The 17,429-nt window shown below is 47.5% G+C and overlaps 1 protein-coding gene across 1 annotated transcript in view; it reads left to right on the top strand.

The window, feature by feature from the left end:
- The window catches only part of GRIK3 (glutamate ionotropic receptor kainate type subunit 3), a 251,165-nt gene that overhangs the window by 148,778 nt on the left and 84,958 nt on the right, over nucleotides 1–17,429 (top strand). The window contains exon 2 of the mRNA XM_006158576.3: nucleotides 6,791–6,967. Within this exon, the coding sequence (XP_006158638.2) occupies nucleotides 6,791–6,967 (177 nt within the window). The remainder of the gene's footprint in view (nucleotides 1–6,790; nucleotides 6,968–17,429) is intronic.

Genomic DNA, 17,429 nt, shown 5'->3' with positions numbered 1-17,429 from the left:
GAGTTTGCGCACACACACACACACACACACACACACACACACACACACATGCCTAGTGTGGGTTTCAGGCTGCCAGGTCCAGGACTCAGACCATGGTCAGCCATGTGGGAGTCTAGCACACAATCAGTGTGCTATCTGCTGACCTCCCATTATTACTGTTAACAAACTGTTACCTGTTAGATGAACTAAGAATAAGAAAAATCAGTTTCTTTTAAATCTTACCCTAACGTGCTCTTTTTTTCAGTATCCTTTCTTTCTTTTCTTTTCTTTTTTTTCTTTCCTCTCCTCTCCTCTCCTCTCCTCTCCTCTCCTCTCCTTTCCCTTCCTTTCTTTCTTTTCTTTCTTTCTTTCTTTTCTTTTCTTTTCTTTTCTTTTCTTTTCTTTTCTTTTCTTTTCTTTTCTTTTCTTTTCTTTTCTTTTCTTTTCTTTTCTTTTCTTTTCTTTTCTTTTCTTTTCTTTTCTTTTCCAGAAGGCACATGTGCTCACTGGTGAGAGACAGAGAGAAACAAGAAGGGAGGTGAAAAACCAACCCCTATCAGGGTTGGTCATGCCACAATTCCCTTTCCTCCATCTCTCTATCCTTTTGGGATTTTGAGTGTGCACATACACACAAAAAGCATGTATTTTAAGCCACTTAATCTGGGACTCAAACCACCTTGTCAGCCGTGTAGGATCCAGCCACCTTAACCACCATTCCACTATGAGCCCATTCCTCTTTCTTTCTTTATGTAGGTCCAATTTTCTGACCTATATCATTTTTGTCCTCTCTTAAGAACTTCTTTTAAGGGACCAGCAGTTAGCATAATGGCTATGTCACTGGACTCCCATGTAGTCAACCGCAGTTCAAGTCCCAGACCCAGTGGCTCAAACTCATGCCGGGCGCGTGTGTGTGCGTGCCCGAGATCCCAAGAGGAGAATGGAGGAGAAGGGATTGTGGTGTGGCCATCCCCCCTGGGTGGTGATTTCTCGCTTTCTGTCTCTCTGTCTCTCTCTATCTTTATGGCGAGCACACGCACCCTATAGCAAAAACCTCTCCGAAAAGAGGAGAGGAGAGGAGAGGAGAGGAGAGGAGAGAAGAGAAGAGAAGAGAAGAGAAGAGAAGAGAAGAGAAGAGAAGAACTTCTTTTAGCAGATCTACTGGCAGCAATTTTCTCTGATTTTTGTTTGCCTGAGGAAGTTTTTATTTTTCCTCACTTTTGAAGGATAATTTCTCAGAGTACAGAATTCTAGGTTGTTTTTTTTCCCCTCCCAACACTTGAAATATTTCACTCTCTTCTCTTTTTGCTTGCATGGTTTCTGAGATGTCAGATGAAATTCTTACTTTCACTCCTCTCCAAGTAAGGTCTATTTTTCCTCTGGCTTCAGTCAGGATTTTCTTCATCTTTGACTCTTAGCTTCTTTAAAATGGCTATGTGTAGGTGTCGTTTTTTGAGTATCTTTCGTGCTTGGCGTTCTCTGAACATCCTGATCTGGAACTTGGTGTCTGCCTTAGTGTGTTTTCTGCTGCTGTAACAGAATAACAGAGACTGGGTCATTTATGGAGAACTTTTCTTTCTATAATACAATGTAGCTCAAGGTTCTGGAGGCTGGGAAGTCCAGAACACAACTCTGGCATCCAGCAATGGTTATCGCACAGCAGAAGGTGGAAGGCCAAGAAAGCACACGTGCAAAACAGAGGCAGAAAGTAACTGAAGTTACCCTTTCATGGAAAGCCCACTCTCACAGTTGCCATCCCACTCCTGCCGAGCCCTGATACCTAATCACCTCTTAAAGGCCCCGCCTCTTACAACTGGTATATGGCAATTAAATTTCAACATGCGTTTAGGAGGGGATACATTTCAAACTACAAAAATGTCTAACATTGATTTGGAGAAATCCGCAGTCGTGAATGTTTCCAGTTTTTCTTCGGTTCATTTGCCTCCTTCTGGTACCCCAGTATGCACTGTTACACGTTTCATAGCTAGCCTTCAGTTCTTGGCTCTTCTGTCCTGGGCTTTTTCCTGGGCTTCTTTTCTCTTTGCTTTTTTGGTTTGGGAGGTTTCTCCTAAGATAGCCTCCGTCTCAGGGATTCTTTCCTCAGTGTGTGCAGTCTGGTTGTAAGCCCATTGGAGGCATTCCTCGTCTCTAGCACAGTGTTTCTGATGTCTAACATTTCGTTGTATTTTTCCCTTTGAGTTTCTGTCTCTCTGTGTACATCGCCCATCTGTTCTTGCAGGTGTCCACTTTATTCATTAGCGCCCTTAGTATATTAATCCTGTTGTTCTGAATTTCTGCTCTGATAACTCTGAACTCTCTGCCATACCTGAGTCTGGTTCTGACGTTTACTCTGTGTCTTCAAACCTACAGTGCAGTGCCATGCATAGTGAGCTAGGTCCCACACAACCAACAGGGTTCTAATCTCAGTCCTGGTGGCTTGAGAGACATGCCTGTGTCCCCAGCCTTGATTGGATGGAGAAATACAAGAAAAAGGGTGGTGGCATGACCATGCCTTATTGGGGCGTTCGTTCTCTCTCCTACCCCTTCTTCTCTCTATGTTGAGCACACATACTCTCTTGCATTTTTTTAAAAACTGTATTTTGTGTGTGAAATTAATCTGAAAATTAAAAAAAAATCTATACTTTTTGGCTACATTTTTTCTTGACGCCGCACATGACACGTTGACCGCAGGAACCGCCGTGAATGGACCTTCAGTAACGTGATAAGGTGTTTGGCCAGGGGAAGCGTGTAGTCCTCCGATTAGGGTTCAGTCTTTGGACCTCCACAAGTGTTTCTCACCTCCCTCACCCTGCCTGGTGGGACGAGGTGGCCAGATGGGGCTGGAGTTGAGTGCATCCCTTCCCCCAGGGCAGCTAGGCCCTAAGAAAGTGCCGGCAGGTTGGACTCAGGCCGACAGCTTGTACCCAAGGGCCAGTCTGGTCGTGAGCGGAATGCCCTGGCATGTTTCACATGTCCCCTCTCCCCTCCTGATGCCAGAGCACAGGGGATTTTTCTCCAGTACTCACCGTAAGAACCTGGAAGAGCACCAGGAGCCGAACTCACGGAAGGCCGGGCCTGAGGAATGGGCCCCTGGAGTGGTTCCGTGGCTGGTCCACACTGAGCCTCCAGCAACTTGCCCATGGCAGTGTCGGCTCCCCTCCCTGTGCTGGCTCCTGCGGGATTTCGCTCCTCTAAGTCGTGGTCCTCTGAATCCACCCGTCCAGTTCTGGAGGCAGCAGTTTCCCCTGGGACCTCGCTTTTCTGACAGGTCTAAGAAAAGCTGTCGATTTTTCAGTTTGCTCAGAAGTTTTACTTGTTAGTTAGGATGGAGTGGAAGCTTCTGAGTTCCTTCCATGCCAGAGCAGACAAAAAAAAACTCTCTTAAAAAAAAACGACTAAAGGTCTATTTGGAAAATATAAAAAAGCATTAAGAATAAAATAAGCAGTATCTCCTATTCTATGTCAGTGACCTAAATTCCTCCTCATTGTCTTCCTCTTCTGTGATGGGTTCTTGCACCTCCTACAAACCCCTTCATTGATCTCTTAAAAATAGATCATAGAATGGCCAGCAGATGGGACCAGCAGTTAGCATAATGGCTATGTCGCTGGACTCCCATGTAGTCGACCGTGGTTCAAGTCCTGGACCTGGTGGCTTAAACTCAGGCCAGGCATGTGTGCATGCGTGCTCAAGATCCCGAGAGGAGAACGGAGGAGAAGGGATTGCGGCGTGGCCATCCCCCCTGGGGGGTGATTTCTCACTTTCTGTCTGTCTCTCTCTGACTTTCTGGCGAGCGCACGCGCCCTATAGCAAAAACCTCTCCAAAAAAATGAAAAAGAACGGCCAGCAGATGGTGTAGCAGGAGTCGCTGGACTCCCATGTGGCCAACCACAGTTTGAGTCCCAGACCTGGTGGCTTACAACTCACACCGGGCACGTGTGCATGCATGCCCAAAATTCCAGAAGGAGAATGGAGGAGAAGGGATTGTGGCATGGCCATCCCCCCCGGGGGTGATTTCTTACTTTCCGTCTCACTGTCTCTATCTCTCTCTTCTCTCTCTGCAGTGAGTGAACACACCCTACGGCAAAAGCCTCTTTAAAAACAAAATAGATCACGGAGACGTCCCAAATGGTTACGTTTTTCTATTGTACAGAGCGCCTTGCAAAGTCTGTGCAAATGCATTAAAGTTTGCTGTGAACCATTTCAAAATTCACATTTTCCTTGAACATTTCAAAGATCCCGCAGGGCTGTGCTGCTGTGCATTTGCTGGTCCCTGCTCAGCCGTCTCCACTGCTCCTTCCCTGTAAATGATGCGCACGGCCGTGGCTGCTGTTGGGTCAGTTCCGAGAAACCCAAGTATGGGTTAAGAACACGGGCGTCTTTGAGGCTTTTGATAAATTTATATCAGCCATTGAAAAAGGCAGCTTTTTTCCCCATTTCCCTGTCCACCAGTCATCAAGCAGGCGTCTATTTCCAAACACACTCACCAAAGCTGGAGTTATGCTTTATTTTATATCTTTGCCAGTTGGGTGAACAAAACAACGATATCCCTCTGTTGGTTTAAATCGAACTTATTGGGACTAGCAGGTGGCATAGTGGTTAAGGTGCTGGACTCCCACATGGCCAACCACGGTTCAAGTCCTGGACTTGAAAATTGTGCTGGGCACGTGTGCCTACATGCCCCAAATCCCAGGAAGAGAATGGAAGAGAATGGATTGCAGCACGGCCATCCCCTCCGGGAGGAGAGTAATTTCTCTCTTTCCTTCTCACTGTCTCTGTTTCCCTGGCGAGTGCATGCACCCACCTTATGGCAAAAACCTTTTTTAAAAAAATCGAGCTTATTTGCTTATTAGAAAATTTGCACATTTCTTCATATAGTAACAGCTCATCTGTATTATTTTTTCCTTTTTGTGGAACATCCATGATTGTCCTTGGCGCATTTGTCTTTTTTGCTGAGCTTTAAATGCCTTTTTATAAAGTAAGGGCATCAACCTGTATACAAATATTCTTCCAAGTCTGTGTTTGCCATTTAGTTTTGTTTATGGTGGTTTTGATGTGTAGAAGTTTTGTGTTATTTCTGCAGAGTTACCAAGCTTCCTTCCTTGGTTTCTGATTGTATTGAAGTGCCTAGAAAGGTCTCCTCTACTCTGATTTCATGTAACATGCACCTGGGCTGTTTCTCTTCTTTTGATACTTTAACAGTAGTTTCATTCCTCCCTCTCTTGCTAGTAATCATTCATCAGTCTGGAATTTATTTTGATGTATAGAATTAAAATCGGATGCTAACTTAAATTTCTCCCAAATAATTGCATAATTTTCACGTAATTCATGAATAATTACTTTGGTTTTTTTTTTTTCTTTTATTTTGTGAGCTGATTTATTTTGTGAGCATGAATAATAAATAATTCATCCTTTGTTTGTTATTTGGAAATTGCCACCTTTAACATATTTTAAATACTTATCTCTTCTACTCTAGTATCTTTCTGGGAGGTTGTTTGTTGTTGTTGTTGTTTGTTTGTTTATCTTATGTCATTGATCTACCTGTGTTCTCATATGCTATTACAACATGACTCATTATTCTGGCTTAACAGTGTATTTTTAAATCTGGCAATTCAAGTCCTCTCTCATCATTCTTTTGAAAACGTGTTTTGTTCATTATCTCATGTTTAGTCCTCCAGGTACACTTCAGAGTCATTTTGTCAAAATAAAAGAACAAACCTTTCAGGATTGTAAATGGAACTGAATTAAACTCAAAAATTAATTGGGAGAAAGTTGACACCTCTACCCTTGAACTTTACTGTGCAAAGTGCAGTATGCCTCCTCGTTTAAATCTGTGTTTATACCTCTCTCTTAAGATATGTCCTTTTTATCGCTTTTTAAACCGAAATTGCACACTTCTGTTTCTTATTTGTCATTTAATGTTTTCACCGTGATTGTAAAGCGAATCCTTTTGCCATTAGGTTTTCTTACTGTTTGTCACTGATAGAGAGAAAGACTATTAATTTGTCCTCACTGGTCACTTGGTCTCCTGCTGGTGCTTGTGTTTAGGAATTTATCTTAAGGGTCTTCTGGAAGGCATTTATAATTTGCAAATAAGAATTTATTTCTTTCCAAAAGGTGTGCCTCTACATTATTTTTCCTTTCATTTCATTGGCTAATGGTGGGGTGAGTCCTTAGCTGTGCTTTTTTTTTTTCTTTCCTTTTTTTTTTCCCTTTAATGAGAATGCCTCAGTGTTTCCCCATTAGTGTGATGTTAAAAGCTGATTTAAGCTAAAGATGCTTCAAGGAAGTGTCTTTTCTGGAGCTCCTTGATTAAGCATCCTCAGCAGCTTGGTAGATATTAGATTTTATCGAATGCCTTCCTTTATTTTGAGAGTTGATCATGCTTTTTTTTTTTTTTTTTTTCTCTCCTTTGAACTATTGATGGGCTGGAATGATATTCATAGATTTCTTTATATTGAACCAATCTTACATTCCTGGAATAAAATTCTATGTGGTCATGGCATGTTATCCTTGTAATGTTCTGGTAGATTCTACTTGCCAGAACCCTATTGAGAATTTTCATAGGAATAGTAATACGTTGGTAATATTATTTTGGCCCTGCCAGGCTCTGCTCTCAGGAATTTGCTAGTCGAGTGAAATGAACTGGGCAAAGTTTCGTTTCTCTTATGCTCTGGCACAATTTCTATGTTGGCAATTATCTAGGGTATTATTGAGCTGGGGAGGGGGGACACTTTGTCCATAAAACCTTCTGAGCCGAGCAGCTTTGCTAGGGCCCGTCGCTGCCCACCATACACGGTTCTATCCTCCCCCCAGGAGGAATCTTCGAGTATGCCGACGGCCCCAACGCCCAGGTCATGAACGCCGAGGAGCACGCCTTTCGATTTTCTGCCAACATCATCAACAGGAACAGGACTCTGCTGCCCAACACGACCTTGACCTATGATATCCAGAGGATTCACTTCCACGACAGCTTCGAGGCCACTAAGAAGGGTGAGTGTGAAGTCCCTGACTGTTCTCTTCTGGGCCCGGGGCGGGGAGGACCGTCTGCTGTCCAAGCCCCTGCAGCAAGAGCTATGGTGGGTTGGCTGGTGGCCTTGTCTGCCTGGCGTGGAGACCTGCCTGCATGCCAGCTCGGCTCAGCTGTGTGATCCCCGGGAGCTGTGGGTTGTTGGTCAGGAATTCCCAGGTCACTGTCAGAGGCTGCAGGGGGACGAGAGGCCATGGAGGTGTGGGGGGGGTGAGGGATGGGGAAGGTTGGCTCTGAGGTGGTAGTAGGGAGGCCAGGCAGGTCCCAATGCCTCTAACCAAAGTGGGCATTTCCAAACTCGCTTTTTCTCTCATTGAAATCCTCCCCAGAATATCCATGTTTAAAATATATGTAAAACAGCGCATGTGTAAGTTCAACTCTGCGACATTTGCTTGCCATAAAAAGATTTAATAAAAACAACAAAGCTGTTTTAATTCAGATCCAACTTCAAGACTTAGATGACTCTGGAAATAGCTCCCAACGAACCCTAGAGTTCCATGTAGCTCTGTTCAAAAACCCCAGGGCTAAGGAATCCCATTCTAAGCATTAGGTTATCCACTCCCTAATACAATATTCTAGTTCTGCTTTTCTCCTTCAAAGTTCTGACCACAACTGGTGGTTAAGTAATTGTGTGTGTTCAATGTTTTTCCCTTGTCCCCACCACCACTCTTGTCAATTGCCACATGCCTAGCACCTGAGGGCCTGGCATGCAGTCGTGCCCACTGAAATGGTTGGTTGATGGAAGTGTGGCACATGGGAGCCTGAACCTATCAGCCGAGCTTCAAGGACAGTGTCATCCATGCACCTTGGGCAGACTGGCCCAGCCACAGGGGACCCTTGTCTTTCTGAGGGGTCCTAGTCTACTCATAACACCTTTCCCCAAGGCCGGGACCCTTGATCTCCTGGGCTCCCAGGTGCAGACCTTCCAAGGTGCTGCCCCCTGCTGGCTTTGCTTTCCCAGCCCCAGTGTGGGCAAACCTCTCAGCACAGAATGAGCTTGGAGCCAGGGTGCCTGGACTTGCATCTGGGCAACTTGATTTTAATTGTGTGACCTTAGACAAAATGCCTTGTGACTCAGTTTCCTCACCTACAAAATAGACACTGTAAAGTACTAGAACAATGCCTGGCACCCCCCTTAGCACCATAGAGGACAACTTTGGTCTTATTTCCCTTGGCAGCATGGCCCCATACACACTGAGCCACAGGTCAGGGCCTGACTCCTTCGGCGGCTTTCCCATGACGGGTCTTGCTCCCCCTTCCTCCACCACCTTGTCTTTCAGGTCAGTAGGTCCCTGAGTTTGAGCAGTTAACAATGACATTTTAGATGGCCGAATCTCAGAGCCAAACTGCAGACAGCCTAGAGGTTCCCCATCCTGGGTTAGCCCGAAGAGTGGCTGTTGGCCCAGCTCCCCTCTCCCTGCACTGGCATGCCCTCCTCCCTGCCCGTGTCTTCCTGCTCTCTTCCCAGCAGGCCCTGCGGCCAGCACTGAGCAGTGTCCACCTCCCTGCTGAGAGTCCATGCTGACACTTCTGCCCGGCCTCGTCCAGCTACAAAATGACTAAACTCAACCAAAACGGCTCAATAAAAAGGTCAGGACACAGAACAAATGCCCGGAGTCAGAAGAGAGGCCCACATGGGCGCAACCACCCAAAAGGCTGAGCCGGGTCTCCAGTCCAATTTTTCTAAAACTCACTGAAATGATAAGATCACTCTTTAGTTGTGCACCTGCACTCGGGCATAGACCTTCCCCAGCTGAGCACTTTCAGAGCTTTCCAGAGGCACTTCTCTAGGAACTTAGACTCTCCCCGCCACCCACCCCCGCCATGTGGGACTGCCTGCCAGTGAGCAGGTCCAAGAGAGAGACCTCAGCTCCAGAAATCCAGCCCTAGGCTCCCAGTGACCAGAGTCACACCCTCTCCTCACCTTCCACCAGACCATGTGGCTTGCTTAAAACCCTGGATGGTGGGTTCCTAGTTCTCTCCCCAAATCATCTTCAGAGCCCGTGAGTCCAGCCCCAGTCTGACCCCAGCCACATCGGTGACACTCTTTTGTCTTCTGGGTTCCAGTCATACCTGTCATCCCCAGATACCATGCTACCTCCTACCTTATCATTCCCTTCCCCATCCTGCCCCATCTTGCCCTGGGTCTAGCTCGCTCATCCTTCTGTCAAACTTATGGTGCTCAGGGAAGCCCTCCTCGAGCCCCCAGATGTGAGAGCAGGTCTCCCCACTTCCATCTTATAACAATCTGGGCCTTTCTCTTCCAACCCTGTGTGCATGTGTGTGTGTGTGTGTGTGTGTGTGTGCGCGCGCATGCGTGCACACATGCATGCATGCAATTTAGGGATGATTGTCCATCTCCTCCACTAGACTGCAAGCGTTTGTCTTTTTACTGGCCTCCTAACATGGACCTGGCACAGGCAAGACCAGAATCAGCATTGGTGGTTTGATCATATTTGCAGAGGAAAGAATGAACAAAAGCCCAGTGTGTCAGCCCCATGCAACAGACAGTACTCCAAACGATCCCTACAGGAGGCCAGGCCCCTGAGGGCAGGGAGCTAGGTCACAGGGCCAAGAGCTGGCACAACCAGAAAAATGGAGAGAACTACATAAGTGCTATAGCACTCACAGGAAGGCTTCTTGGAAGGGAGGTCTAAGATGAACTTTGAAGACTGATGGGAAAGAGGGAGTCAAGAAAAAAGACAAAAGGTAGAGTGTTACTTAAAGGAGGCTACTTTTATGCACTTGAAAACTTGTTGAGCACCCACTGTGTGTGTGGTATTGGGAATCCCAAGGTGGGCAAGGCAGAGGGTGGCCCGTCCTGCCATCACATCACAGAACTTAATAACTAGAGAAGCTGGAGCCGCAGGTGCTGGTCTGGGAGGTGCAGGGACAGTGCAAGAGAGAAAGGTTGAGCCTTGACTTGTTCAAAGAGCATTTAGTTGTAAGAAACAGAAACCTACTCAGAAAAATCCTAGCTTAAAAAACGCGACTCCCAGCCAAATGAAGGTAAGGACCATGCAAGCCCCCAAACGCCCTCAAGCCCCTCCCAGTCGCATCCACTAAGGTCACCCTCTTCTGACTGTTGGTGCCATACATGTGTTTCGTCCCCTTTTGGGGGGTTCTGTCACATGGCCTGTGTACTCAGCAGAGAGACCGAGAGAGGGAAAGTGAGAAATCACTGTCTGGGGGGATGGCCACGCCGCAGTCCTTCTACCTCCACGCTCCTGTCGGGATTTGGGACACATACGCACACGTGTCCAGTGTGATTTTCAAGCTGCTGGGTCCGTAACTCAAACCACATTCTGAGCGTGTGGGAATCCAGCGCCTTACCCACCACGCCACCTGCGGGTCTGTGGTTTAGCCCATTTTCAGCTTTACGTATACAGACTCATGCAGCGTCTGCTCCTGTGAGCTGGCTTCTGCTCTTTGGTGCATCTGGGAGAATGGCCGGCGCGTGCGTACCAGTAGCCCGTGGGTCTTCAGTGAAGTATTCCATTATATTAATATGCCTCAGAGCTTTTAAAACGCTGTCGTTGCATCTTTAAGCTGTTTCCATGGGGGGCTACTGCAGGCTGAGCTCCTCTGAACATTCTCGCATCCTCCAGTGGCTGTCTGCTCGTTTTTGTTGGGGACGTACTTAGGAGTGGAAATGTGGGGTCATACGACACGCATATGTTCAGCTGAGCAGCTTTTCAAAGTTGTCGCTGCAGTGTGCACTCCCTCCAGCAATCTACGAGAACCGTGGCTGCTCTGTATTTTCACTGACGCTTAGGGAAGAAAGTTTTATTTTTAACTTCTGGCTGTAATGGCGCTTTAGGTACTGGGCGTCTCGCTGTGACTTTTAGTTTGTATTTTCCTATGATTAGCGATGTTGCGCACAGTTGCAGTTCCTTATGCTAAGGGGTCATCTGACTGTTTTCTTTCTTGAAGCGCATTTTTGAGCCTTTCAATCACTTTTTTTTTCCCCTCTGGTAATTTTGCTATAGGGTACGTGCATTCACCAGAGAGAGACACACAGAGAGAGAGAGGGAAAGTAAGAAGTCACCCCTCCAGGGAGGTGGCCATGTCACAATCCCTTCTCATCCATCTCCTCTCAGGACTGGGGGCACACACACACAAGTGTCCAGTGTGATTTCCAAGGTGCAGAACCCAGGACTCAAATCTTGCAGTCGGCAATGTGGGATCCAGTCACCTTAACCATCACACCACCAGCTGGTCCTCGTTCCCTTTTTAAATTGAGTTGCTTGGACCAGCCCCATGGCTTAGTGGTTCAGGCACCCAGATCCCACATAGCCAACCCTGCTTGCTGTTCGAATCCTGGACCCAGCAGCTTGGAAAGCATGCATGGTGCATGTATGTGCACCAGGATGGAGAACTGGAGGGGAGGCTGCAGTGTGACCGTGCCCCACTGGGGGACACTTCTCCCTCTTCCTTCCTGTCTGTCTCTCTGTCTTTCTTTGGCAGGGGCACCTGCCCTCTGACGATACAGAAGAAAAAATAAAATAAGTTAATTTTGTCATTTTTTTATTGTTATTTTTTATTGATCTTTTGGAGTCCTTTATGCATGCTGGACAAGAGTCCTTTGTTAGAGACACACACACCCGCACACACACACACATGCACACACACACACACATGCACACACACACGCACACACCCGCATACAATCCTGCTTATCTCCACTGCATCTGGGCTTGCTTTTATACTGTCTTGATAGTGTCTTTTGAAAAGAAAGTTTTTTATTTGTTTACTTTGTTTTAGAGAGATTTTTGCCATAGGGCACATGCACATACCAGAGAGACAGAAAGTGAAAAATCATTCCCCAAGGGAGATGGCCACACCACAATCCCTTCTCCTCCATTTGCCTCTCAGAATTTTGGGCATGCATGCACATGAACCTGGCATGAGTTTCAAGCTTCCAGGTCTGGGACTTGAACTGTGGTCAGCTTATGTGGGAGTCCGGCACCTTAACCACTATACCATCTGCTGGCCCCCAAAAGTTTTTAATGAAAGAAGTCCAGTGTGTCTGTATTTTCCATGATGGTTATGCCATTTTTGTTCTGGTTAGGAAGTCTGGGTCTATCCCAAGTCTCTCCCATGTCTTCTACATGCCCTGTTGTTTTGTCCTCTGTGGTTGACGCACACTGATTTTCCGTGCAGTGGGAGGTGAGGGTGATGTTGTTTTTTCTTTTTTCTTTTTTTGGAGAGGCTTTTGCTATAGGGCACATGCGCTCGCCAGAAAGACAGAGAGAGACAGAGAGACAGAAAGCGAGAAATCAACCCCCAGGGATAATGGCCATGCCGCAATCCCCTCTCCTCCATTCTCCTCTCGGGATCTTGGGCACGCACGCACTCACTCGCGCCCTGAATGAGTTTAAACCACCAGGTCCGGGAGACAAACTGCGGTCGACTACATGGGAGTCCAGCAACATAGCCATTACGCCAACTGCTGGTCCCGAGGTTTGTTTTTTCTATATGGTGCTGTGGGAGTGAAACTGACTTCTCAGGAGACCTGATGGCAGCACCTGCCCAGGCCTGTGCCCACAAGATGCCCCTCACATTAGTGATAATAACCAAAACCTGGACTTAGTTTAAGGGCCCATCAGCCGGAGAATGGCTGGATTGAGGTACAGTCACACAATGGAATATTTTTTTGAGAGGGTTTTGCTATTGGGCCCATGCGCTCACCAGAAAGAGAGAGAGAGACAGAGAGACAGTGAGAAATCACCCCCTGGGGGGAATGGCCACACCGCAATCCCTTCTCCATTCTCCTCTCAGGATCCTGGGCAGGAATGAACACACTCCCAGCATGAGTTTAAGCCACCGGATTCAGGACTCCATCCGCGGTCAACTACATGGGAGTCCAGCGACACAGCCATTACACCAACTGCTGGTCCCCGTACAATGGAATTGTAATTAGCAATATGCAACATCGGGAATGAACCTCATAGACAGAAGTGTGAGTGAAATGGAAACGTTTACCTCTGGGGAGGGAGCCGCGTGCGTGCAAACTGGCTGGGAGGGGACGAGCAAGAACCTCGTGAGGTGTTGCAAACGAGCCGTCTCTCGATCAAGGGTGTGCAGTGTGCGGGCGCATGATATACGAGTGCAGTTATATGTAAAAATTCATAAAAGTTACGTGCGTCAGATTAATGCACTTTGCTATATCGTGTTATATCTCAATAAAAGAGATTTAAGTGGCTCCTCTCTGCGTTGCTTTCCCGTGATGACACACCTAGGACAGGAAGCATCCCTCTGCTCTCTCGGAAGCCCCATGTCTGACCCTGGAGACTCCTCCACCGAGGGTCAGGCTCCCGGCTCAGCACCCTCCACGCCTGGGGAGCCACATGTTCTAATGGTCTTTATTTTTCTTTTGATCTTTGTTTTTTTAACTGCATTTCAGGAATATCTTTAGAACTCTTTTAAGAAGGTAGACTTGGGCCTAATTCTAATTCATCAAGTGACAATTCCTTTTCCCTAGAAGGAAAATGCTCCCTTCCCCCCTCCAGCTGGGTCCAGCCCTGTTGGCCACCTGGAGTGAGGGACACAGAGGCACAGAGCCTGGCCCCGCCCCGCCCACCAGCTCTGGTGGAATTAGCCCTCCCCTTCATGTGAAGCCCAGGAGGCCTTTCTCCCATTAAAAGGGACTTTCACTTATTGTCTTTATTTTTAAATGTTTTGTGGAAAATTAAAAGATGAGTGACTGCCAAGTAGGGCCTGAGCCAGCAACCCAGAGTGTCTGTGTTTTCTTCCAAGCCTAACTGGAGCGGGCCTGGAATCGACCCAGCGCTCCCCGGGCTCCTCAGCCTTCACTTATTCTCTGGGCTGCTCAATTCCTTTTAAGACACAAATTGATTGGGATAATTTTTGCTATAACTACAATTGCCATGGAAAAGGGGAGGGGGGCCGCATTCAGGCTGCGGACTCCTGCAATGACTGTGAGTCATTGAGTTACTGCAAAATGGTCAGAAAATGGATCCACAATTGAAGCCACAAATAATGTAATTACTGCAGTGTGTGCTCAGGGCTGCAAGAGCCAGGGCTGGCTGCTGCCCTGGAAACATCTGGAGATAAAATTGCAGCCGCTACTGCTGCTGCTGCTGCTGCTGCTGTAACCCCTGCCCCGGCCCCTGTGGGCAGCGTGTTCTCCCTGGCTGGAAGGTCTTCAGGGAGTGGAAAGAACATGGAGAGGACAGAAAAGGGGATGCAGAGAGAGGAGGGGATAGGTGGAGAGCAGTGAGGTCACTGTGTCTGTGGCTGAATAGAACGTAGTGTGGCCATCAGCATCATCATGCCACCACTGTTGTCACCACCCTCAACACCAGCACACCAGCACCACAGGTACAGTCAGCACTGTCAACTGGTATGATGGCATCACTGCTGCTCTTAATATGAGCACCACTGGGGCCAGAGGCGTGGTGGCTAAGGTGCTGGATTCCCACATGGCTGACCACAGTTCGAGTCCCAGATCTGGAAGCTTGAAAAATCACAGTCGACATGTGTGTGTGAGTGCCCAAAATCCTGAGAGGATAATGGAGGAGAAGGGATTGCAGCATGGCTGGGCCCTCCAGGGGGGGATTCTCACTTTGCTTCTCTCTGTCTCTCTCTGGAGCTCACATGCCCTATGGCAAAAACCTAAAAACAAACAAACAAAAAAGCAGCACTGCCATCAGCACCCTGCTGTCATTCTCTCCTCACTGCTGTGACAGCAATGTTCCATTGTCACCAATCTCACCCATGCGGCACCGTTGCCATCCATCCTGCTATCGCCACCACCTTCATCATCACCAACCTTATCACCGATACTGTTACTCACTGCCATTCACATCAGTGCCACCATCACCACCCCCACTACCATCATCGCCATCACTGCCATGGCAGCGACATCATCATCACCTGTCTCTTCAGTGCCGACATCATCACCATCATTTCTGCTGTGGCTATGTCATGTTAACGTCATGACATTAACATCGTCATCATCACCGATCTCATTAACACCAACATCACTAGCACCATCCCACTGATACTGTCATCGCCGTTGGCATCTTTATCGCCTCTTACCGCCATTACTGTGATCACATTGTCATTGTTATCCTTGTCAGTCTCATCAACACTGACACCAACATCACCATCCTGTCGTCATCGACATTACTATGATGGCATTGTCATCACTATCATCGTCAGTCTCTTCAACACTGACACCAACATCATCATCCTGTCGTCATCGCCATTACTGTGATTGCATTATCATCGCTATCATCGTCAATCTCATCAACACTGACATCAACCTCACCATCCTGTCATCAACATCACCATCCTGTCGTCATCGACATTACTATGATGGCATTGTCATCGTTATCATCGTCAGTCTCATCAACACTGACATCAACCTCACCATCCTGTCATCAACATCACCATCCTGTCGTCATCGACATTACTATGATGGCATTGTCATCGTTATCATCGTCAGTCTCATCAACACTGACATCAACCTCACCATCCTGTCATCAACATCACCATCCTGTCGTCATCGACATTACTATGATGGCATTGTCATCGTTATCATCGTCAGTCTCATCAACACTGACATCAACCTCACCATCCTGTCATCAACATCACCATCCTGTCGTCATCGACATTACTATGATGGCATTGTCATCGTTATCATCGTCAGTCTCATCAACACTGACATCAGCGTCACCATCCTCATCACTAATCTCCTGCCATCATCGCCATTACTGTGATGGCATTGTCATCCTTATCATCGTCAGTCTCATTGCACTGATGTCAACATCACAATCCTCATTGCTGCTCTATTCTCGTTATCACCGTTACCGTGAGGGCACTGACACCGTTATCCCTGTCAGTCTCATCAACATCAACATCAAGGTTTCCATCCAACCATTGCTGTCACAATATCAACATCGTCATCAATTTCACTGTCATCAACACCAACACCTTTTCACAACTACTAATGGAGTTGCCTTCACCATTACCTCACAGTGGAGGTCAAAATCAAAATCGCTGTCATTGGGCTGCCTTGTAGCACCGCATTTCAGCATTGTGCAGAGGAAGCCAGATCTCCTGTGGCCAACCGGGGTTTGAGTCCTAACTCTGACAGCTTGAAAAACACCCACATGCTCAGAATCCCAATGAGATTGAGAAGCATAGTGTCTGTCTCTCTCTCACACTCTCTCTCTCTCTCACATTCTCTCTCTCTCCCACTCACATACATACATGTCCTTTGGCATAAAAACATTTATTTTCTTCAAGATCACTCTTACACTTTTGCATCATCATAATTTGCATGTGACCCATTTCTTCTCGCCTTGGTTAGACAAAATGCTCAGACCTTGGGCCTAGGGCAGAGCATGACCTAAGCGTGGGAGCAGCAGGGCCATGTTTGCCTGCCTGCTCCAAGGCCTGGCTCAAAGGGGTAAATCAAGAGGCAGAGTCTTGGAAGTGGTGCTGGGAGGGAATGAGGCCTACAAATTATTCAGCTAAATCTTCAGTCTAAAGGTCAGAGAGGAAAGACAGAAAATAGAGACAGGGGCAGTGGCCAGAAGCCAGGACCCTGAGGAGCCAGCTGGAAGGTAGGAGGTAGAGCATAAGAAACCGACAGATTTTATATCGTGCCCAAGAGCTCAGGCTTGGGCATGAGGGAGTGACCAGACCTGGAGGTGTGTCGCCCACTCGCTGTCACCATCTCCTCCGTGTTGCTCTCTAGCCCCCATGACTGCAGTGTGACTCCTGGGGCTTCTTGCCTCAGGTGGCACCTGCTCTTGAGGCGACCAGGTGTTTGGGACAGACATTCAACACACAGAAGGAATGGGCAACAAGAAGAGAGGTCAGGGCATGGCCTCCTTGGAGAGAGGATGCTACAAAGGGGAACTGTTCCGAAATCTGTCAATTGACCAACAAGCCCAGAGTTCCTATTTTGAAGCATTTCTTATCCCTGGGGCTCATTGACTCTAGAGTGACAAGATTAAGGACATGACAGTGCTGCCCTGACTTGACCTCCAGCCACAGAATGGTGGGAGCATTGAGAAGACACATGCTCTGCTCTGTATCCTACCTCCGCTTGGCATTGGTCACAAGGAGTCATGGGCACCCAGAGATGCCAGGCATGTGGGTACTGCTGCAGTCCTGTCCCGTGTCCCAGGTGGCTTCGGCAGACTCCGATGGCAACCAGCTGACCCTCCCCTTTGCCATCTCTCTCACCCAGGCCACGGGTGCCATGCTCTGGTGTTCTTGGTAGAAGTACACCTTCCAAGGGAACTTTATGTAATTTCCCTCATTTCCAGGAGGAAATGGGGGTCCTGGATGTTGTTCGAGAGGAAAATGCCCAAGGACCACACATTCTGATGGATGTGAAACTACTCTGTCTCTGGATCAATTGCTACCACCCTGCACGCAGGCGAG

Source organism: Tupaia chinensis, unplaced genomic scaffold (genome assembly GCF_000334495.1).
Source record: "Tupaia chinensis unplaced genomic scaffold, TupChi_1.0 Scaffold000604_1, whole genome shotgun sequence".
Taxonomy (NCBI): Eukaryota; Metazoa; Chordata; class Mammalia; order Scandentia; family Tupaiidae; genus Tupaia; species Tupaia belangeri.
Note: the sequence above shows the minus strand (reverse complement) of the source record. Positions and strands in the feature narration are given on the sequence as shown.